This window comes from Liolophura sinensis, chromosome 1 (genome assembly GCF_032854445.1).
Source record: "Liolophura sinensis isolate JHLJ2023 chromosome 1, CUHK_Ljap_v2, whole genome shotgun sequence".
Lineage (NCBI taxonomy): Eukaryota > Metazoa > Mollusca > Polyplacophora > Chitonida > Chitonidae > Liolophura > Liolophura sinensis.
The window spans coordinates 2769692-2792863 of record NC_088295.1 but is presented as its reverse complement, the minus strand read 5'-3'; the positions used below and the strand labels follow the sequence as shown (position 1 = coordinate 2792863).

At 40.2% G+C, this 23172-nt stretch overlaps 2 protein-coding genes across 4 annotated transcripts in view; one reads left to right on the top strand and one right to left on the bottom strand.

Moving 5' to 3' along the window:
• Nucleotides 1–12162, top strand: part of LOC135476560 (uncharacterized) — a 35822-nt gene extending 23660 nt beyond the window's left edge. The window contains exons 12-20 of the mRNA XM_064756622.1: nt 493–549; nt 1161–1363; nt 3981–4026; nt 5112–5180; nt 5496–5555; nt 6549–6631; nt 7232–7298; nt 8055–8079; nt 9143–12162. Of these exons, the coding sequence (XP_064612692.1) occupies nt 493–549; nt 1161–1363; nt 3981–4026; nt 5112–5180; nt 5496–5555; nt 6549–6631; nt 7232–7298; nt 8055–8079; nt 9143–9177 (645 nt within the window). The 3' untranslated portion in view covers nt 9178–12162. The remainder of the gene's footprint in view (nt 1–492; nt 550–1160; nt 1364–3980; nt 4027–5111; nt 5181–5495; nt 5556–6548; nt 6632–7231; nt 7299–8054; nt 8080–9142) is intronic.
• Nucleotides 12163–14941: 2779 nt separating this feature from the next.
• The window catches only part of LOC135477014 (katanin-interacting protein-like), a 56344-nt gene continuing 48113 nt past the window's right edge, over nt 14942–23172 (bottom strand). For all 3 annotated transcript variants that reach the window (XM_064757165.1, XM_064757180.1, XM_064757173.1), the window contains 7 exons: nt 22277–22338; nt 20854–20964; nt 19793–19932; nt 18674–18775; nt 18049–18206; nt 16366–16469; nt 14942–16037 (listed from right to left, as the gene is read on the bottom strand). In XM_064757165.1, the coding sequence (XP_064613235.1) occupies nt 15991–16037; nt 16366–16469; nt 18049–18206; nt 18674–18775; nt 19793–19932; nt 20854–20964; nt 22277–22338 (724 nt within the window). In that variant the 3' untranslated portion in view covers nt 14942–15990. The remainder of the gene's footprint in view (nt 16038–16365; nt 16470–18048; nt 18207–18673; nt 18776–19792; nt 19933–20853; nt 20965–22276; nt 22339–23172) is intronic.

The window sequence follows — 23172 nt, the reverse complement described above, 5'->3', positions numbered from 1 at the left end:
GATATTAAGTACACCTAATGATTTGTCTCTTTTTTTTTCCAGCTACAAGCTTTGTTAAAGCAGAATCAGGGATGGCAGATATGAAGTTCACCTAATGATTTGTCTCTTTTTCCCCAGCTACAAGCTTTGTTAAAGCAGAATCAGGGATGGCAGATATGAAGTTCACCTAATGATTTGTCTCTTTTTTCACCAGCTACAAGCTTTGTTAAAGTAGAATCAGGGATGGCAGATATGAAGTTCACCAAATGATTTGTCTCTTTTTCCCAGCTACAAGCTTTGTTAAAGCAGAATCAGGGATGGCAAATATGAAGTTCACCTAATGATTTGTCTCTCTTTTTCCAGCTACAAGCTTTGTTAAAGCAGAATCAGGGATGGCAGATATGACGTTCACCTAATGATTTGCCTCTTTTTACCAGCTACAAGCTTTGTTAAAGCAGAATCAGGGATGGTAAGCATGAAGTTCACCTAATGATTTGTCTCTTTTTTCCTCAGCTACAAGCTTTGTTAAGGCAGAATCAGGGATGGCCAATATACATGGGAGTTGTAAAGGTAAGAGTTTATTTGATGTTACAATGTCAGACACTCTGGGTTTTTTGTCTCATAAACCAGCATTTTTACAGTGTACTACACTCTGTTTTTTTTTGGTCTCATAAACTAATGGTTTTTATGTTATCTTGATGTTACAGTGTACTACACTCTGTTTTTTTTTGTCTCATAAACTAATGGTTTTTATGTTATCTTGATGTTACAGTGTACTACACTCTGTTTTTTTGTCTCATAAACTAATGGTTTTTGTGTTATCTTGATGTTACAGTGTACTACACTCTGTTTTTTTTGTCTCATAAACTAATGGTTTTTATGTTATCTTGATGTTACAGTGTACTACACTGTTCTGTTTTTTTTTGTCTCATAAACCAGCGGTTTTTATGTTATCATGATGTTACAGTGTAATACACTCTGAGTTTTTTGTCTCAAACCAGCTGTTTTAATGTTATCTTGTTTTACAGATACTTGTACAAAAAGTTGATCCATATCGCATCTTTCTGCGAGATCTTGTGTGCCTATTCTGCAGTAGTTGATCATCAAACAAACACTGGTCTTTATTTTATAAAAATCTGTGGTTATTTTATTTTAAGATGAAGTATTTTTTCAACTGTCAGTGTCGGGACCGATACGGCTGTTACTACGAGCCAGTTGTCAATCTACTAAGGGAGGCAGATCTGGACGTGAGATCTCTCAAGGAAGTGGTGAAGATGGCTGATGAAAAAGAGGCTCAGCGAGATGAGGAGGAGCGTGTTCCACCTCATGCCCTCCTACCCGAGGATGAATGTGATGAAATTCCGGTCCACGGGCCAGATGGACGGTAAGTCATCAGACCTGAGCTGACATCAGTAGTGGTGAATATCCACAGAGCTAACAGTGACACACTTGTGGTCCTAAATTTCTGAACTCCCCTGAATCCGTGGACCCATCGTAAATCAAAGTTTTCCTGAATCTGGTATCTCCCTTGAACCTGTGAAGCCATTGTAAATGAATGTATCCCAGAATCTTAAAGGAGAAGAAAACTTAAATATCAAACAAATACCATTGAAAAGAGTATGCATTTACTCACCCGTGCATGCCATAAAAAAATTCTATTATGTACCTCAAGTTGATAAATTATAAATAAAGTCAGCACCAAAATCTGCTGTAGGCGGCTGCATTTGGCCTAAGAACTAGTCCTGAAGTCCTCTGTGTTAGGAGGAGAATTGCTGTTGGAAACCGCAGAAGTGCAGTTCGTACATTTCCGGAACTTTTCTTCCCAGAAGGTGGCGAACGGTACAGTTCGCTCTCCGCTTAACAATCGGGACACCGGAATGTTGGACATAAGTTACACGAACAAGCCGGCAGTTTTAACCAGTCTCATTGGCAGAGAGGCAACACACCCCCAGCATAAATTACAGGGTGTTAAAGATGGAGGACGCGATGGACTCAGCAATTTGTGCCAGCTTTGCCGTTTTCAGGCTTTACATGCATGGCAAGGAAAAATGGCAAAATTATGCAGCAGGCACCACCAGATAGAAAAAAATGAGCTTTTTCCATCCCTGTTGTGTCATAATTTTAAGTTTTCTTCTCCTCTAAGCTCTCCTGAATATGTGAAGCCATCATAAATCATTGAATCCCCTAATCTTAAGCTCCCCTGAATCTGTTATCTCCCCCAAATATTTCGCTCCCCTGAAGCTGGCATGTTCCTGAATCTCCCCTGAATCTCTGACTGCCACAAATGTCTACTAACTGAGTCTCTGAACTTTCTCAATCTCAGAACTCCCTGAATCTCAGAACTCCCTGAATTACAGAACTCCCTGAATCTCTGAACTCCCTGAATGTCTGAACTCCCTGAATCTCTGAACTCCCTGAATCTCTGAACTCCCTGAATATCAGAACTCCCTGAATCTCAGAACTCCCTGAATCTCTGTACTCCCTGAATATCAGAACTCCCTGAATATCAGAACTCCCTGAATTTCAAAACTCCCTGAATCTCAGAACTCCCTGAATCTCAGAACTCCCTAAATCTTTGATCTCCCTGAATCGCAGAACTCCCTGAATCTCTGGACTCTCTGAATCTGTGAACTCCCTGAATCTCAGAACTCCCTGAATCTCAGAACTCCCTGAATCTCAGAACTCTCTGAATCTCAGAACTCCCTGAATCTGTGAACTCCCTGAATATCAGTACTCCCTGAATATCAGAACTCCCTGAATCTCTGAACTCCCTGAATCCCTGAACTCCCTGAATCCCTGAACTCCCTGAATATCAGAACACCCTGAATCTTTGATCTCCCTGAATCTCAGAACTCCCTGAATCTCAGAACTCCCTGAATCTCAGATCTCCCTGAATCTCTGAACTCCCTGAAATGCAGAACTCCCTGAATCTCAGAACTCCCTGAATCTCTGTACTCCCTGAATATCAGAACTCCCTGAATATCAGAACTCCCTGAATTTCAAAACTCCCTGAATCTCAGAACTCCCTGAATCTCAGAACTCCCTAAATCTTTGATCTCCCTGAATCGCAGAACTCCCTGAATCTCTGGACTCTCTGAATCTGTGAACTCCCTGAATCTCAGAACTCCCTGAATCTCAGAACTCCCTGAATCTCAGAACTCTCTGAATCTCAGAACTCCCTGAATCTGTGAACTCCCTGAATATCAGAACTCCCTGAATATCAGAACTCCCTGAATCTGTGAACTCCCTGAATATCAGAACTCCCTGAATATCAGTACTCCCTGAATATCAGAACTCCCTGAATCTCAGAACTCCCTGAATCTCTGAACTCCCTGAATCTCAGAACTCCCTGAATCCCTGAACTCCCTGAATATCAGAACTCCCTGAATATCAGAACTCCCTGAATATCAGAACTCCCTGAATCTCAGAACTCCCTGAATCCCTGAACTCCCTGAATATCAGAACTCCCTGAATATCAGAACACCCTGAATCTTTGATCTCCCTGAATCTCAGAACTCCCTGAATCTCAGAACTCCCTGAATCTCAGATCTCCCTGAATCTCTGAACTCCCTGAAATGCAGTACTCCCTGAATCTCAGAACTCCCTGAATCTCTGAACTCCCTGAATCTCTGAACTCCCTGAATCTCAGGACTCCCTGAATCTCAGAACTTCCTGAATCTCTGAACTCCCTGAATCTCAGGACTCCCTGAATCTCAGAACTCCCTGAATCTTTGATCTCCCTGAATCTCTGAACGCCCCTGATTCTTCACTTGAATTTATAAACTTCTCCGCCAGAACCGCACTGTACATGTATAACATCTGTATACATGGAAATCAATAAACTGAATTAAACATTTGTACTTTACAGGTATCCATTATTTTGGGCATCATATGAAATGAGTAGAACTGTTATAATTATGTTATACAGTTGTATTAAACCTTAGTTTTAAACCTAAGATGTATATGAATGTTTTCTTGATATTTTTTCCTGTGCTTTTCAGTGCTGTTTACCAGGCCAAGTATATTGGTCAGCAGGCACTGGGAGCGGTAAGTGAAATAAACGTTATATCTCTAATAAAATTAGAAATACATATAAATGTCGATTAACATTTACCTCAAGTTTATTCATGCATCTGTATGTATTTAATAGGTATTTTTTGTCACAGGAGTCATGGATATCGCATTTATATCCGAGCTATGAGGTTTACATGTGTATTAAGAGGGCCTCCGTGGTCGAGTGGTTAGTGAGGCTCTCATCTTTGCCATCACCTTGAGTTGAAGCTCAGCTCTCCGGTAGTTAAGTACATGGGAAGGTCAGGCAGTAACCTGCTGGTGGTTGTGGGTTTTATTCTGGGTTCTGCCTGGTTTCTTCCATAATCATGGTATTAGTGCAATATCCTTGAGTACACCTTAAAGCACCAATCAAATGAACAAATAAACATATGTGTCTGGAGAAAACTGAATACAAGTATAGCTCAGACGGTTGTTCTTGGTTCAGTCCAGGTAAGTATGAGGTCCAGCTAAGGTTCTCAATTGTTTGTTTATATTTACTCTACTTCAGTATTCTGAAAAAAAAATTAAACATCGTTAGTTTTGAGAACACATGTCATTTGGTTTTTACAGAATGCTAATGCTTTAAATGAAGTCATGCTGGAAATCTTTATTGAACCAGTTATGTTATCAACATTTTAAACAGATATACAATATCACCAGTTTCAAACCACCTTCATTGTGGGAAATGAAGGCATTGCAGGCTGGCATATGAACAGGTCTGTTTGCTGGTGTATGAACAGGTCTGTTAGCTGGTGTATGATCAGGTCTGCTGGTGTATGATCAGGTCTGCTGGTGTATGGACAGTTCTGTTTGCTGGTGTATGAACAGTTCTGTTTGCTGGTGTATGAACAGTTCTGTTTGCTGGTGTATGAACAGTTCTGTTTGCTGGTGTATGAACAGTTCTGTTTGCTGGTGTATGAACAGTTCTGTTTGTATGAACAGTTCTGTTTGCTGGTGTATGAACAGTTCTGTTTGCTGGTGTATGAACAGTTCTGTTTGCTGGTGTATGAACAGTTCTGTTTGCTGGTGTATGAACAGTTCTGTTTGCTGGTGTATGAACAGTTATTTTTGCTTTACAGGATGGACGTGTACACCGCATTGAAGATACTGTACTTAATGTGTCCAAAAGTAGTGGCAGAGATAAACTGGTAGGTTCACTGTATGACTGTGGTGTAGTGGGCAGCATAGCAAAGAATGAAGTACGCTAGAGTAGACAAGGACGAGGGGCCACTTCACAAAACTGCGTTCATCAGTTTTTCATAACTTTTCTCGTTAATGACATTGCCTTACGGAACTATAACCTTTTTCGTTTACATAAAAACGTCTCTTAATATTGAAAACAGTTCAGATTTGTTTGAATTTACGTGATCTATTAATGTGAATTTATTTTTGTACTATGTGTTCTGTGTTTAATGTGTTTAATGAAGGAGGCTTAGTGAATGTAAGCACCGTGTTGGTTTCAGCCCGTGACGGTGGAGCTGACAGAAACAGAGGTGATCGTGACTTCCAGGAAAGACAAGAAGGTATCATTTATAAACCTGTCTTCTTCATGATAACTCTAACATGAGTGAATAAAGAATTAGGGGCTTAACGCCACATTAACAATATTTTATCCATATTTGCAGTGAGAATCTGCTGAGACCAGGAGGCAGTGGTTTTCAATGCAATAAGAACATCCAAGTTCAAATAAAATACACAAACCACAAATGTTTAAAACCAGTAAAGAGAAACTAAACCATAGTGACAACTCGTAAAACCAAAACAAAAGAGACAAGAAGCTACACTTTATGCTACCTTTATGATGATGGTTGTAAAATTTGTCAATCTTCATCAAAATGTCAAAAGTTCTGTCCCTCCATCTAAGGCTTGCAAGTGTAAGTCTCATATCATTATAATATTTTATACTATTCCTAAGATTTGATGACTTGTACATTCGATTTCAATTTCATGGGTGGAAAAAACTGGAGTGCCCGGGGGAAAACTTTGGGCAAGTACTCATGAACTTTGGGGGAGTTAGTGATGAACTTTGGGCAAGTTACTGATAAACTTTGGGCAAGTTACTGATGAATTTTGGGCAAGTTACTGATGAATTTTGGGCAAGTTGCTGATAAACTTTGGGCAAGTTACTGATGAACTTTTGGCAAGTTACTGATGAATTTTTGGGGAGTTACTGATGAACTTTGGGCAAGTTACTGATAAACTTTGGGCAAGTTACTGATGAACTTTTGGCAAGTTACTGATGAATTTTTAGGGAGTTACTGATGAACTTTGGGCAAGTTACTGTTGAACTTTGGGGGAGTCACTGATGAACTTTCCCACAACTGATGTACAGATGTGCACACCATATTGGTGGAAGAAAGTCTATAGACTGCACAACATTCCCACAAATATTGATGGCTGCTTATTGTCACAGTCATACAAGCTGTCGGATATTAAGGGTGATAGGGTTATGCCATGTTTTTATGTTTTTGATGGTCATGTTATGTGTATAATGGGTGTGACCATTTACGTTCCAGGTCCTGTTCAAACATTCCTACACAGAAATCTCTGCCTGTGGGAGACGAACAGATCACCTACTCAATTTTGCATACATTGCGGGGTAAGTTTTAGCAAAGGTATGCTATTATCTTGTGGATTTTCTCTCCTGAGGTCGTCAGTTACTTGTACTGGCTACTTCGCTTTGTTTTTTAACTTTACCGAAACCTTATCATTCAAAATTCATTGAACATTGATTGGGGTTACAGTTTGGATGCCCTGAAATATAATCATTTAAAGTGGAGGTTTAGAAAAGATTGCCTGATGGCTGGACTGTCTTCTTTTATTTATAGCTTATGTTTCTCCCTTGACCAGCCCTGATGTCTCAGTTGGTAGAAAGTCTGCTTCAGGTAGATCAAGGGTCAATCTATGACCCGAAAACACGAAGTTGTAGTTTCTTTGCTTGGCATTTAGCATGAAGAGGATAGTGCAACGACTGGTTGACCCGTTTCAGTATAATGGCTCCAGTGGCCTTCTTGCCTTCGGTAACTCGTCTCAGTGAAGCAGCACTAGATGAAAGAGTGGTGGAAATCTGTCATGCAACAAGGAGACACATTACGAATGCATGCACTCTAAAAATTCCTCTGTTGTCATAAGACTGAAAAATTGAAAGACTGAAAAATGTTAAACACTAAGCACTCACTCACTCTCTCTTGATTCACAGAGAAACTACATGTTCACTGGCCCGACATTTTGTGTGTTATGTATTTGAAGGCATTTCAGATGAGGAGGTAAGTACAACTGTTCTTACCTGTGGATATACTGTTGTATTGTGAATTACAATGTTTGTCACTTTATTGAGTTACCCATTAACGTCATAGAGCGCCTCTATGGCCTAGAGGTTAGCATGCCCGTGCAGTGCAGGGACCCAGGAGCCTCTTACCAGTATGGTCACTGTTAGTTCCAGTCCAACTAATGCTGGCTTTTTTCACAGCTGTACATGGGAAAATCTGCTTGTAACCTGTGGATGGTCGTGGGTTCCCCTGGGCTCCACCAGGTTTCCTCCCATCATAATGCTGGCCGCCATCGTATAAGTGAAATATTCTTGTGTACAGTGTAAAACAGTAATCAAATCAATAGCTATATTAACTTAAACGTTACCTGCCAGAGACAGGAATTAAACACCCGTATTGTAATGACATTTTACTTTTTGACTGTTTTTCAGTCAACAGGTTTTAGGCTTTAGCAACCCGCACATAAGAGGGCATAGGTAGTATGAGTTTGTGAATTGGTCATATGCTGTAAGGTACAACTCATGACCATTAGTGAAAAGGGGACCCGATTCTAGTAGCTCGTCATATGTTTTTTTAACAAGATCGAACACATTGCTTGTATTGTACACAGTACTTACTAAAGTTACATTTATAATGGTTAAAACTTCAAAACACAACCTAGATTCTAAAGATTTCTTTCATTGCTTCATTAGGAGTTATGATAACAGTAGTAAGTGTAATAAAGAAATTATGAGTTTCTTTGATTTGTTTCAGGCAAAGACGATATTGTGCACAATCGGTAAGGTTTACACAGGAGGGATTTTGTTTTTTTTGGTCCATCCAATTTCAGTCTTGTTTTTTTGTGTGTGTGTTAAACATGTTGTGTTTTGCAACTGTCTTTGTATAAAGTTAAATGCTGTCATGCGGCATAAGTCAAACAGGTTTGTCATGTGGCATAAGTCAAACAAGTTTTGTCATGCAGCATAAGTCACGCAGGTGTGTCATGCAGCATAAGTCAAGCAGGTGTGTCATGCAGCATAAGTCAAGCAGGTTTGTCATGCAGCATAGTCAAGCAGGTTTGTCATGAAGCATAAATCAAGCAGGTTTGTCATGCGGCATAAGTCAAGCAGGTGTGTCATACAGCATAAGTCAAGCAGGTTTGTCATGCAGCATAGTCAAGCAGGTGTGTCATGCAGCATAAGTCACGCAGATGTGTCATGCAGCATAAGTCAAGCAGGTGTGTCATGCAGCATAGTCAAGCAGGTGTGTCATGCAGCATAGTCAAGCAGGTGTGTCATGCAGCATAAATCAAGCAGGTTTGTCATGTGGCATAAGTCAAGCGGGTTTTTCATGCAGCATAAATCAAGCAAGTGTGTCATGCAGCATAAGTCAAGCAGGTGTGTCATGTAGCATAGTCAAGCAGGTGTGTCATGCAGCATAAGTCACGCAGATGTGTCATGCAGCATAAGTCAAGCAGGTGTGTCATGCAGCATAGTCAAGCAGGGTTGTCATGCAGCATAAGTCACGCAGGTGTGTCATGCAGCATAAGTCAAGCAGGTGTGTCATGCAGCATAAGTCAAGCAGGTGTGTCTTGTGGCATAAATCAAGCAGGTTTACCATGCAGCATAGTCAAGCGGGTTTGTCATGTGACGTTAGTCAAGCAGGTTTGTCATGCAGCTACAATGTACCTGGCGAAGGTCGCTGGTTTACTCGTGGAACTCCAAGTTCCCAACACTCAAACCACTGTCATGTTATAAGTGAAAGGTTCTTCGGCACAGCATTACGCCTCAATCAAATACATAAATAACACTAGAGAGTTACATGTGATATAACTCCAGCATGTATATTTGTTTTGTCCACAGCTCAAGGCTTCGAGAGAACTCAGTGGTTTTTATAAGTCGTCCTCTACCAGCCGCATTAAGTGTCACGTCCGTGGTACAGTGCTCCAGATGCGCTGACTGTATCTAAGAACAACTTTGCCCAGAGTTATATTTGTAGCTAACCAGCCTATGTACAAGATACCATCATGCAGTATTTTTATTGCTGCATGCTTACCAATACACCAGTGATTTGGGGACCTTATCGCTTTCAGTTCAAGCTCCACATTCTTCTTTCTTTCAGTTCAAGTTTTACTGTGGACTGAAGGTTGAATTGCAGAGAGCTTGTTTTTTTTAGTTCTGTTATTGTCCCATGCATTCATGGGTTTTTGTCTTCCTGCCATGTCTTGTGACTGATGTGTATTTAGGGTCTTCCTGCCATGTCTTGTGACTGATGTGTATTTAGGGTCTTCCTGCCATGTCTTGTGACTGATGTGTATTTAGGGTCTTCCTGCCATGTCTTGTGACCCATGTGTATTAGGGTTGTTGTTGTATGCAATACGTCGTGGCACTAAGGAGCAGTAGCTTTAAGTAGTTGACCTTATTTGTGTTTCATTTATTAGTATTTTGATGGGACACACAGTTTATAAGCAGTTTTTTTTTATTTCTACACCATCCAGGGTTGATTTACCTATTCATATGTCTTTTTGAAAGCTACATCTATGTTATGCTCCAGGCAGATTCAGTGTGAACATTGTCTGTAGCACAGTAATGCCTGTTCTCACCATGGGTGTTACCTTGAATACATGGACACTCCCCCACAGTATATTGCCATAGCTTTTCCCCTATTTTCTTTGTTGTTGTCATATTTTTGTTGTCTCAATGTTGTTTCAGTCAACTTTACTTGCTTTATTGAGCAAATCGTCAGCTTTGATAGACAATTTGAAGGAATGCATGTAGTCTCCTCAAACTTTTATACCTCAGATACATTTACGTGTGTATTACATCATTGAATAACAAATTTGTTACTGGTATTGTAATAAGGTAAATGACAACTTTGTGATTGTAGTCTGCTTTAGGAGATTTGATAAGTATTGCTTCTTTTCCACAGAAAAATTTGAGAACATTGAGACAGAGGTGATAAACTTCATAAATCAACTTTTAATAAAAACTCTTCTTTGAAGCCTCTGTGGCTCAGTTGGTTAGTGTGCTAGCACAGCGTAAAGACCAAGGAGCCTTCACCAAGGCGGTCGCTTCCTCTTCAGCCTTAAGTGGGAAGGTCTGTCAGCAACCAGCAGATGGTTGTGTGTTTCCCCTGGGCTCTGCCCGGTTTCCTCACGCCATAATGCTGTTCGCCATTGTATAAGTGAAATATTCTTGAGTACGGCATAAAAGACCAAATAAATAAATAAATAAAAACTCTTCTGATAATTATGTGTCCACAAGGTGCTATAACCGAGGCATCAATTTACTAAAAACGTTACGATAAATAGGACTTATTAGTTTTGTGAAGGTGGCTTTGGTGTGTGAATGAGCCTGATGGTGTGTAATTTGCAGTAAAGCAGTTATTCTTGTCTTACCGCAATTGCCCAGGTCGCACCTGTCAACCGTCTGAACAGGGAACCAAGGGCAATCATTGGTACCTCTCCAGCCTGTGAAATAGTGTAACATGTAGTCTGCTGTATTGAATTCGTACTGTCTACACATGTTTTGTTTAAAGTATTTATGTTCAGCATCTGTTCATTATTTTATATTGTACTAAATACTAATGCTTAGTATTTTCCAGTTTTTTTAGTTATTCACTTTTTTGACAGACACTGTTTGTAATATTACTTGTGATGTTTATTTATGGATTACATTTTTTAGTTAAATGTCAGCAGGTATATATGAGTTGTTGTTGTCTTTGAATACTCCAGGTGCCTGTTTACAAGTAAGCATCCCGTCGGTTCAGCTTTAACCTTTGCACAAATGATATATTTACTTCATCAGCATGATGTCTGGTACCTATAGAGTTTTGTGTATTGATTATTTTTATAGAGGTCTGCTTCTAGTCTCCATCTGGTTCCATAGTTGCTCCATTCACAATAGTTGTGTTTGTTCTAATGTAAGCTGTGTTTTGGCTGATACATCAAATTATTATTCTGTGAGTCATGAAAACATTTTTATTTTTCAGTATTGTTCCTTTGTGCAATAAATCTGGTGATATGTTGTTTTTTTTACATACATGTATGCATATACTAACTTTCTTATTGTCTGTTACATTTGGATGATTGATGTAATTTCTACTTATGTCTTTAGGTAATTTGTTGCTTTTATGTGTTCTTGTGTTTAATGCATTTTCTATGCAAACCAAGTGGAGCAGTGAAAGGTCTTGTGAAAGAACTTGCAAGGAATGGAGAGAACTCAACAGCAGTGCTGTCTCTTGTTGGATAGCCGCACATTTTTCTGTAGCATATGCATGGCTAATGACCCCCGTCTGTCATCAGCAGAGTCCTCAGTAGTTTTGTCTTAGAGTGTGTAATCGACTTGATTTAAGCTTACTCTGCTACCTCATCACTGATGAAGGAGGACAACACCATGCCTTATTCATTAATACCTGGTTTCTAGAGTTGTGTGTAATTGGTTATCCTAAAATCTGTGACAAGATCTCGTTGAAGCATTTTTACTCCAGCTAAAATACTGCAAATGGCTTGTTTCTGTCTCGTGAATGTGTGGCACAGACTCGCTCATTCTGAGCTGTTAAATAAGAAAAGAAAATTTAATATCAAGTGCCCTTTTTTTCTACATGGAACTTAATAAAACAGTTTTGCTTTGTATATTGTGTTCCTCGTGTTTTTTAGTTCTGGATAGGTTGACAGAGCAGCTATGCATCAACCTGAATTCTAACAAGACTCCAAACACTTAAAGCAATGATGTGCTCAAATTGATAACCTATACACAGTTGCTGTCCTTGTCATGAAGGCTAAGACGGTTCCATCTTGCTACGGTAATAAAATAGTGGGGACTGAGTTGTGCTGTCAGATCGTTTGTTTTCTTCAAAATTGGACAGCTCCCATTTTCTGAGGACAAAGATTACGCGCAAGCGGTGGGAGTGAACCGCTTGTGCTCAACCATGGCTGACATCTCCCTTGATGCAGGACTCGGTCTGCGGTACACAAACTACTGTCTTCGCGCCACTGCAGCTACTGTTCAGAGCCACACTGGTGTTGGAATACAAGGGATAATATCTGTAACAGTTACATATAGCTAGAGGCTGGCTGAAGAACAACACTGCTCTTTCAACAGTGTTTTACACTCACCCATCGGTTCCTCCCAGTCATTGGATGCCTCTTTGACTTGTCTCAACACGCCCGACTCCATACCTACCATCACCCAGACACAGAGTGGGACCCAAATTGAAGAATTTGTAGGCTTGAGTCGAATTCAGCTCCACATGGGCAGCAAATTCTCAGCAACGCTACCATCTCAGGAAGCACCTTCCATTTAAGCTTCAGCTGAATCTACAAGTTTCTCAACGAAACAAGAATCGTTCACTTCTGACATATTTTTTTATTATTATTAGTTTGACTTAAAACCATCATTCCCCTGTCGTCACAAAACTGTTATGCTCAAATTTAGAGCTTGAAGAGATATGGAGAGATGCTGACGGGAAATGTGCATTTATTGGCCAGTAATTGTCCCTGATTGGATGACTTATTTCCCACCCATTCCATTGGCATGGACTTGCCGATAATCATAACAAAACAACCTAGACCATTACATATTAACAAAAAGGAGAAAGCTGTTGTTTTCGGTGTTATTTTTTCCCTTGGCTCAATTAAGGTGTCGCTTACAAGGTGTCAGGTAGGTGTAGCAAATACCTCTGTTATAGGTACACGTAGCTCCAATGGCTTGACCTCCAGTACTTGGACCTTCGAGTTAGTGTCAAGAAAGTATGAAATGATTACTACCATCTTGTATTCAGTCAATCAAAGATTTAACAATGACTACCAATCAAAGATATAACCATGACTACCAATCAAAGATGTAACCATGACTGCCAATCAAAGATGTAACCATTGCTTCCTATCAAAGATGTAAACATTAGTGCCAATCAAGGATGTAATGATGACGGCCAACTTGCAGTCAGCAATGATGACTGCTAACTTGTAGAGAGCCAACCAAAGATATAACCATGACTGCCAATCAAAGATGTAACCATTGCTTCCTATCAAAGATGTAAACATTAGTGCCAATCAAGGATGTAATGATGACGGCCAACTTGCAGTCAGCAATGATGACTGCTAACTTGTAGAGAGCCAACCAAAGATATAACCATGACTGCCAATCAAAGACTACAAATCGAGGATGTAACCATGACTGCTGACTTGTACACAACCCATGGAGGATGTAACCATGACTCCTGATGTGTAGGCAACCCATTGAGGATGTAACCATGACTGCTGATTTGTACACAACCCACTGAGGATGTAACCATAACTGCTGACTTGTACACAACCCATGGAGGATGTAACCATGACTCCTGATGTGTAGACAACCCACTGAGGATGTAACCATGACTGCTGAATTGTACACAACCCATTGAGGATGTAACCATGACTGCTGACTTGTAGACAGCCCATTGAGAATGTAACCATGACTGCTAACTAGGCAGAATAGGCAGGAGTCATTTCAGTGAGGGTCAATACATGTACATGCTGTCAACAACTTTGTGTACACATATAGCAGAGTAGGTCACTTTAGTAAAGTCCAATACATGTACATGCTATCAACAAGTTTGTGTACACATACAGCAGAGTAGGTACAGGTCACTTTAGTGAAGTCCAATACATGTACATGCCATCAACAACTTTGTGTACACATACAGCAGAGTAGGTCACTTTAGTGAAGTCCAATACATGTACATGCCATCAACAACTTTGTGTACACATACAGCAGAGTAGGTCACTTTAGTGAAGTCCAATACATGTACATGCTATCAACAACTTTGTGTACACATACAGCAGAGTAGGTCACTTTAGTAAAGTCCAATACATGTACATGCTATCAACAAGTTTGTGTACACATACAGCAGAGTAGGTCACTTTAGTAAAGTCCAATACATGTACATGCTATCAACAAGTTTGTGTACACATACAGCAGAGTAGGTACAGGTCACTTTAGTGAAGTCCAATACATGTACATGCCATCAACAACTTTGTGTACACATACAGCAGAGTAGGTCACTTTAGTGAAGTCCAATACATGTACATGCCATCAACAACTTTGTGTACACATACAGCAGAGTAGGTCACTTTAGTGAAGTCCAATACATGTACATGCTATCAACAACTTTGTGTACACATACAGCAGAGTAGGTCACTTTAGTAAAGTCCAATACATGTACATGCTATCAACAAGTTTGTGTACACATACAGCAGAGTAGGTCACTTTAGTAAAGTCCAATACATGTACATGCTATCAACAAGTTTGTGTACACATACAGCAGAGTAGGTACAGGTCACTTTAGTGAAGTCCAATACATGTACATGCTATCAATAATTTGCTATAGTAAAAGAAGGCTGGTGTCAACATGACACTTGAGCCTCTCACCAATATGGTCGCTATAAGTTCAAGTCAAACTCACGCTGCTTTTGTCACCATTTCTACATTGGAACAGCAGCAACCTGCCGATGGTTGTGGATTTCCCTCGGTCTCTGCCTGGTTTCCTCCCACCTAATGCTGCCTGCCTGCCACCACATAAGTGGAACATTCTTAAGTACTGCATAAAATACCAATGAAATTAATAAATAAATCATCGTTTAAACAATAAATCACATGCAACGCACACAAAGATATGCAGGTGTTTATCAACCAGTTGTATTTTCATTCATAATAAGATTATGTACAAGAGAATTGTGTAAACAACAATAGCACATGTAATAACCATGGTAAATACAGGTACTTCGATAGGTTGTGGACGGGAGTCTAGTAAAAAGAATTAATGTATATTTTGTGAGCTTGTATAAAAATAACCTTTAAGATAAACCTGAACACATGTAATTATGCCCATCTGTTTGTGTATCACAGTTCATATCACACAGGATGTTATACACATTAGGCGTAGTACCATAACATGTCACATAAACTCGTATTCATCTACATTTCATTTGAAAACGGTCTTTCCAAAGAACAAACACATAACAATACACATTTCTTTTGCATGTCACACAAACACATAATTTCCTGTTTGTTTACATGCACCAGATGAAACCTCGGAAACCACACATAATAAACAACTTCACAACCCCAAACAAACTACTCAGCATCTTAACTCCACTAGATCTGATCTTTATCACACTTGAGCGTATACCCCCCTGCCCCTCATTCCACACCATTCACACCTCAAACCACACCTTCGTGTACATTTCACATGTTTGATTATGTCCATAACACTAATGCTGAAACTTTTCCAAAATGGGTAACAAAAATCTGGACAGCAAAATTTCAATGGCATTCAAATGTAAAAACAACGTGGGCAATGAAATTAGATGAAGCTTGGAATAAAATCAAAGCCATTAAAGCTGTCATCACACATTTGAAAATGTACATATTACATGTAGGAATGCCTATGGTTTTAGACATTAGATATGATATTTAAGTCAAAAATAAGTTCAACATTGTCGGCATTCCACTTTGTGTTGTTAAAAGTTGCTCAAGTGATTTTGTACTTGAGTCAGTTCTATATGGGCAGATAGGGTCATGTACACTTCTTTGAAAGCTTCACTACACTGATCCCAAGCTAGCACTGTTCATGCAGCTCTAATGTATGCATGAATATAAAGTTAAGTCCTTGGTTCAAACCCCGACCTGGCCTGTTAACCCTGTGTCTGCTGGACATGATTACAGGGGAACTATCTCCTCTTGTTCAAAGCTGGCACACTGGTTTTAGGACGAAGAGCTGAAAAATACACAAACAATTTTCTCATCACAAATTATAAATGTGTGAACTGGGTTAGATGTTAGAGCATCAATGGATTCCATACATTTCAATACATGTGGAATTTTAAACTACACTAGAATTTTCAATGTGAAGACAACGTCTGCACCTGGAATATATTTTATCAAGTAGTTTAACCAACTGGGGGAAAGATCTACCTTGGTTAACTGGGTAGAAATACCTACTTTTGCTAAGTGGGCATAAAAAATATTCCTTTGGTTCACTGGTTATCAAAAAGTACCATGGTTATAAAAACGTACCTCTTGATTAACTGGATATAAACACATACCTTGGTTAACTGGTTTGTTGGCCTGTGCTTTCTTGGGATCACTGTAATGTGTGACAACTTTCTTGTCATTCAGCATCTGGATATCCTGCTCACCTTCTTGTTTGCTGAAACAGTATTTTATGTTTGATCAGAATGGTGCATGAGCACTGTACTCAGGTATGTTTATATATACATATTTGATGACTTGATGAGAGCCAGGTGTATGAGTGGTAGTAGAGGGAACTGGACAGTCTGGAGGAAACCACTACACCCCAGGTGCCAGAGAAGGATCACAAGCTTGAACAGCTACATGTACATATATTCACCTGTACAGGTAAATCCAAATGATTACATGACTTATTTATTTGGTTGGTTTTTCACTCTAAACCAAACACTATTTCATTTATAAGGCAGTTACCATGTATTAGATGTCAGCGATGAAGTTAAACTAGGCTAATCAGTCAAACCTTTTCTGTAACCCTCATGACAGAAAGCCACAGCAAAGCAGTCTGACACCGAATAAACTGTTCCATAGTATAACCCATATACATACAGTACACATTACACTCACAACAAGCCTTTACACCCACATGAAGAATGTGTGTCATGCTTTGCTGCCGTAAACAAACTATTTCACTCACCTGATGACTGTATGTCATGATTTGCTGCTGTAAACGAGGCTTTACACCCACCTGATGAATGTGTGACATATTTGCTGCTGTCAACAAGCCTTTACACCCACCTGATGAATGTGTGTCATGATTTGCTGCTGTAAACGAGGCTTTAGACCTTCCTGATGAATGTGTGTCATGATTTGCTGCTGTAAACGAGGCTTTAGACCTTCCTGATGAATGTGTGTCATGATTTGCTGCTGTAAACGAGGCTTTAGACCCACCTGAAGAATGTGTGTCATGATTTGCTGCCGTCAACAAACCTTTACACCCACCTGATGAATGTGTGACATATTTGCTGCTGACAACAAGCCTTTACACTAACCTGATGAATGTGTGACATATTTGCTGCTGTAAACGAGGCTTTACACACGTGATGAATGTGTGTCATGATTTGCTGCTGTAAACGAGGCTTTAGACCTTCCTGATGAATGTGTGTCATGATTTGCTGCTGACAACAAGCCTTTACACCCACCTGATGAATGTGTGTCATGATTTGCTGCTGACAACAAGCCTTTACACCCACCTGATGAATGTGTGTCATGATTTGCTGCTGTAAACGAGGCTTTAGACCTTCCTGATGAATGTGTGACATATTTGCTGCTGTAAACGAGGCTTTAGACCTTCCTGATGAATGTGTGTCATGATTTGCTGCTGTAAACGAGGCTTTAGACCTTCCTGATGAATGTGTGTCATGATTTGCTGCTGTAAATGAGGCTTTAGACCCACCTGAAGAATGTGTGCCATGATTTGCTGCCGTCAACAAGCCTTTACACTCACCTGATGACTGTATGTCATGATTTGCTCCCCCCAACAAGCCTTTTCACCCACCTGATGACTGCCTGTCATGATTTGCTCCTGCCAAAAAGCCTTTTCACCCACCTAATAACTGTGTCATGATTTGCTGCTGTCAACAAGCCTTTACACTCACCTGATGACTGTATGTCATGATTTGCTCCCCCCAACAAGCCTTTTCACCCACCTGATGACTGCCTGTCATGATTTGTTGGCATCAGCAAGGCTTTTCACTCACCTGATGACTGTGTGTCTCTCCTTCCTGAGTAGCTCCTTGTTATCTGAGAAGAGGATGGTGTGGTAAGACTGGGTGGTACAGTTGGGCAGGATGCCCCGTGCCGCTTGTCCCACAGAGTTCAGCACTCCGTTATACACCAGTAAGTCATCTACCAGCAGCTGGGGAGACAAGCAGAGGTAAGGTTACACATGTACATGTATGGGGAAACTTAACTGGTGTTCATGTTCACCCAGTACCATGGGGAATACAGTTCAAACATGTCCAAGGCAGGCATAATACTAGGGCATGGATGGACAGATTCTCAGGTGGAAAAAACAAATATACAGACCAGTAACCCTACCCGTACCTTCAATAACATATTTAGGAGAAAAGGCAACATCATAAAAATTTTGTGAAGTTGCAGCCAAAATCCAATATTATTTTCATTATAAATAAATTGAGCTTGCAAATATCTTGATGAGCACAGCTGGAATTCCCACTGTATGTCAGTGGAGAAGAGCTTCATAGATAAAGTGGTCCTAACTTTAGCACTCTTAATCAGTCAGCCAGCATGGGTCACTGAGCTATACTGTACATGTGCAGTGTCAGATATTTGTTTAAAAAACATTTTCAGTTTCACATTTACAGCAAAGTCCTTGGTTCCCCGGTTGGGTGTTTTACTGTAATTCCATAACTTGATCATAGATACTGTGGTTGGCTGGTCAAAAATCACATACACACGATTCACCTGCAAGAAGTAATAGGAAGATTTAGTATGAGTCAAAGAAGAGTACTACGTCACAAATACCCACTTACTTGATTCACTTTTAGATTCTTTAACATTAATTTTATAATCAAAAAATGAAAATACAATACACATATATCATGGTAGATCATAAATAACAACAGCCATTGTTTACAGTGAGATTTCTGCACATCAGGCAGAAGAGGCATGAGATTTATGGATGTACTTAGCTCATGAGCCAGAACAGGAGTGATTTCTGGATGTACTTACCACATGAGGCAGAATAGGTATGAGATTTATGGATGTACTTACCACATCAGGAAGAACAACCAGGAGATTTATGGATGTACTTAGCTCATGAGGCAGAATGGGCATGCGATTTATGGATGTACTTAGCTCATGAGCAGAACAGGGGTGAGATTTCTGAATGTACTTACCCCCTGAGGCAGAATAGGAGTGAGATTTGTGGATGTACTTAACTCATGAGGCAGAACAGGAGTGAGATTTATGGATGTACTTACCACATGAGGCAAAACAGGCTTGAGATTTCTGGATGTACTTACCCCATAAGGCAGAACAAGCATTAGATTTCTGGAAGTACTTAGCCCATGAGGCAGAACAGGAGTGAGATTTCTGGATGTACTTACCACATCAGGAAGAACAGGAGTGAGATTTCTGGATGTACTTACCACATGAGGCAGAACAAGCATTAGATTTCTGGAATTACTTAGCCCATAAGGCAGAACAGGAGTGAGATTTCTGGACGTACTTACCACATGAGGCAGAACAGGAGTGAGATTTCTGGATGTACTTACCACACGAGGCAGAACAGGAGTGAGATTTCTGGATGTACTTACCACACGAGACAGAACAGGAGTGAGATTTCTGGATGTACATAGCACGAGGCAGAACAGGCATGAAATTTAAGGATGTATTAGCTCATGAGGCAGAACAGGAGTGATTTCTGGATGTATTTAGCTCATGAGACAGAACAAGGATGAGATTTATAGATGTACTTACCACATGAGGCAGAACAGGAGCAATCCACATGTGCCTGCCATCCATCGAGTCATTCCAGCCATCTATCAGCTTGTCTGGGGTCCGCACGTCATTTTTCACATTGTCTAGCACATTCACACTGTCTGGATAGGCAGCTATATCTGAAATAACAAAAGCATAAAGTTTATCTCTATGAAACAACAGAACAAATCAGAATTGAGTAGGTCTACTTATTCTTACTGTTAGAATTCCTCAACTGTCAGGTGGCAACAGCAGCCTACACCTGTGACAACTGTAATTATTACAAACACCTTTTTACAAGCTGAAGACATTTTCTGTCAAAGCTGATATGTCTGGTCCTCAATCTGCACTCTATCTTCACACCAAGTAATTTGTATAATAATAAAAGAACAATATCTCAGTCAATGAATGAGTGAGTGAGTGCTTGGGGTTTAACGACGTACTCAACAATTTTTCAGTTATATGACGACAAAGGAATTCTTAGGGTGCATGTACGTGTAATGTGCCTCCTTGTTGCAGGACGGATTTCCACCGCTCTTTTATTTAGCGCTGCTTCACTGAGACGATTTACCGAAGGCAAGTAAGCCGCCCCGTCCGAGCCATTATACTGATACGGGTCAACCAGTTGTTGCACTATCTCCTTCACGCTGAACACCAAGCGAGGAAGTTACAACTTCCTCCTTTAAAGTCTTAGGTGTGACTCGATCAAGGATTGATCCTGGATCCACCGCTCCCGAATAGGTCAGTCAATAAAACAAAGTCTTTCACACACCTATGTTGAATATGGCTTAACAGAACACTATGCATTGTCTGATCACCCTGAATTTCATCTCAACATTTTGCTACAATCACCAAGCTCAACACGCAGTACACTGATAAGGTAAAATTAAGGTAAAAATAGATAAAGGTAAAAACTGGTTCACCATTCATGTAAAATGCTATAATTTGGGACTTGCATGTTACTAGATTTACGTGCAAAACAGTCACACATGTATACCATACAATCCACCAATGAATACCCTGCAAATGACTTTGTTGTAAACAGGATATCTGTGACTTACTGTTTTCAGCCAGAGGAATATGGTTAAATTGGCCATCATAAAACTCCAGTCCATTTAGGCCTATGTAGTAAGGGTCACCCCAGGTGGACAGGAGATGGAACTGGTAGATGACTTATGTCAGAGTCAAGGCTTTTACACATCAAAACTCAACTTGAACAATCCCAAAGATTGATAACTGACCAACCGTCTGAAGTGTACAATTAATCAAGTAAATACATACAGTGTATGATTATCCCTTGCCCGAAGTGTATGATTATCACCTGCATGAAGTGTACGAATATCCCCTGCCTGAAGTGTATGATTATCACCTGCCTGAAGTGTATGATTATCACCTGCCTGAAGTGTATGATTATCACCTGCATGAAGTGTATGATTATCACCTGCCTGAAGTGTATGAATATCCCCTGCCTGAAGTGTATGATTATCACCTGCCTGAAGTGTATGATTATCCCCTGCTTGAAGTGTATGAATATCCTCTGCCTGAAGTGTATGATTATCACCTGCCTGAAGTGTATGATTATCCCCTGCTTGAAGTGTATGAATATCCTCTGCCTGAAGTGTATGAATATCCCCTGCCTGAAGTGTATGATTATCACCTGCCTGAAGTATATGAATATCCTCTGCCTGAAGTGTATGATTATCACCTGCCTGAAGTGTATGATTATCCCCTGCTTGAAGTGTATGAATATCCTCTGCCTGAAGTGTATGAATATCCCCTGCCTGAAGTGTATGATTATCACCTGCCTGAAGTGTATGATTATCACCTGCCTGAAGTGTATGATTATCACCTGCATGAAGTGTATGATTATCACCTGCCTGAAGTGTATGATTATCACCTGCATGAAGTGTATGATTATCCCCTGCCTGAAACGTATGAATATCCCCTGCCTGAAGTGTACGATTATCACCTGCATGAAGTGTATGATTATCACCTGCATGAAGTGTAGGAATAGCAAGCCATATCAGGATAATTAATTATATAAAAAAGTAAAATATGGTATTAGTACTACACTATGATGGCTTCGTCTGTCTTTTATTTTAATTTATTTATTTATTTGAGTGGTGATTTACGCCACACTCAAGAATATTTCACTTGTATGATGGCTGCCTGTATTATGGTAGGAGTAAACCGACCAGAGCCCAGAGGAAACCCATGACCATCCACAGGTTGCTGACAAATCTTCCCACGTACAATTGGAGAGAAAGCCAGCAAGAGTTGGACTTAAACTCGCAGCAGCCCCATTTGTGAGAGGCTCCTGGGCCACTGCACTGTGCTGGCACGTGAACCACCTTGGCCATGGAGGTCCCCATTTGTTTTCATTTTGAGTAAGTAGGCAACATATGTCCAAGTGACAGTAATGTTATCAGGTTCTGATGCTAATTCTGTGACATCATATTCTCCCACTGAAGATATGAAGGATACATCCACAGGGCATCTGGACAGCTTCATACTCCTGGCTGGGGACATCCACTGAGCTGCCAGGGCTGTAATGATAACCATACAGCTGCACATCAAGTCAGTATAACAGATAATGTGGCTAAACTGATGGAATAGCACCATGTTTGTCCTTTACTCCAACAAATGATTTATGAAAGGTGGTGACACACTGCAAATATTTCTTTCCAATTTATTCCACAGCATAAATCACACCATAACTTAGTGGTCAGAAAATCACAAATCACAAATATTAAACTAAACTATTTTTAGGCTTCGACACTGTTGGATTAACAGCCACAAAGGTGACCTCACATGTGAGAAAGCATCAAAAGGTATTCACTAAAGCTTTGTGAAAGTGAGGAAATCAAGCATAGGATAACATCTGCCTGGGAAAGCCCATCTGTAATCAAGCATAGGATAACATCGGTCTGGGAAAGCCCATCTGCAATCAAGCATAAGATAACATCTGTCTGGGAAAGCCCATCTGCAATCAAGCAAAGGATAACATCTGTCTGGAAAAGGCCATCTGCAATCAAGCATAGGATAACATCTGTGTGGCAATCAAGCATAGGATAACATCTGTGTGGCAATCAAGCATAGGATAACATCTGTGTGCAAAAGCCCATCTGGGATCAAGCTTAGGATAACATCTGCGTGCAAAAGCCCATCTGGGATCAAGCATAAAATAACATCTGTGTGGGACAGCCCACCTGGGATCAAGCATAAGATAACATCTATCTGGGAAAGCCCATCTGCTATCAAGCATAGTATAACATTTGTCTGGGAAAGCCCATCTGTAATCAAGCATAAAATAACATCTGTCTGTGAAAGCCCATCTGCAATCAAGCATAGGATAACATCTGTCTGTGAAAGCCCATCTG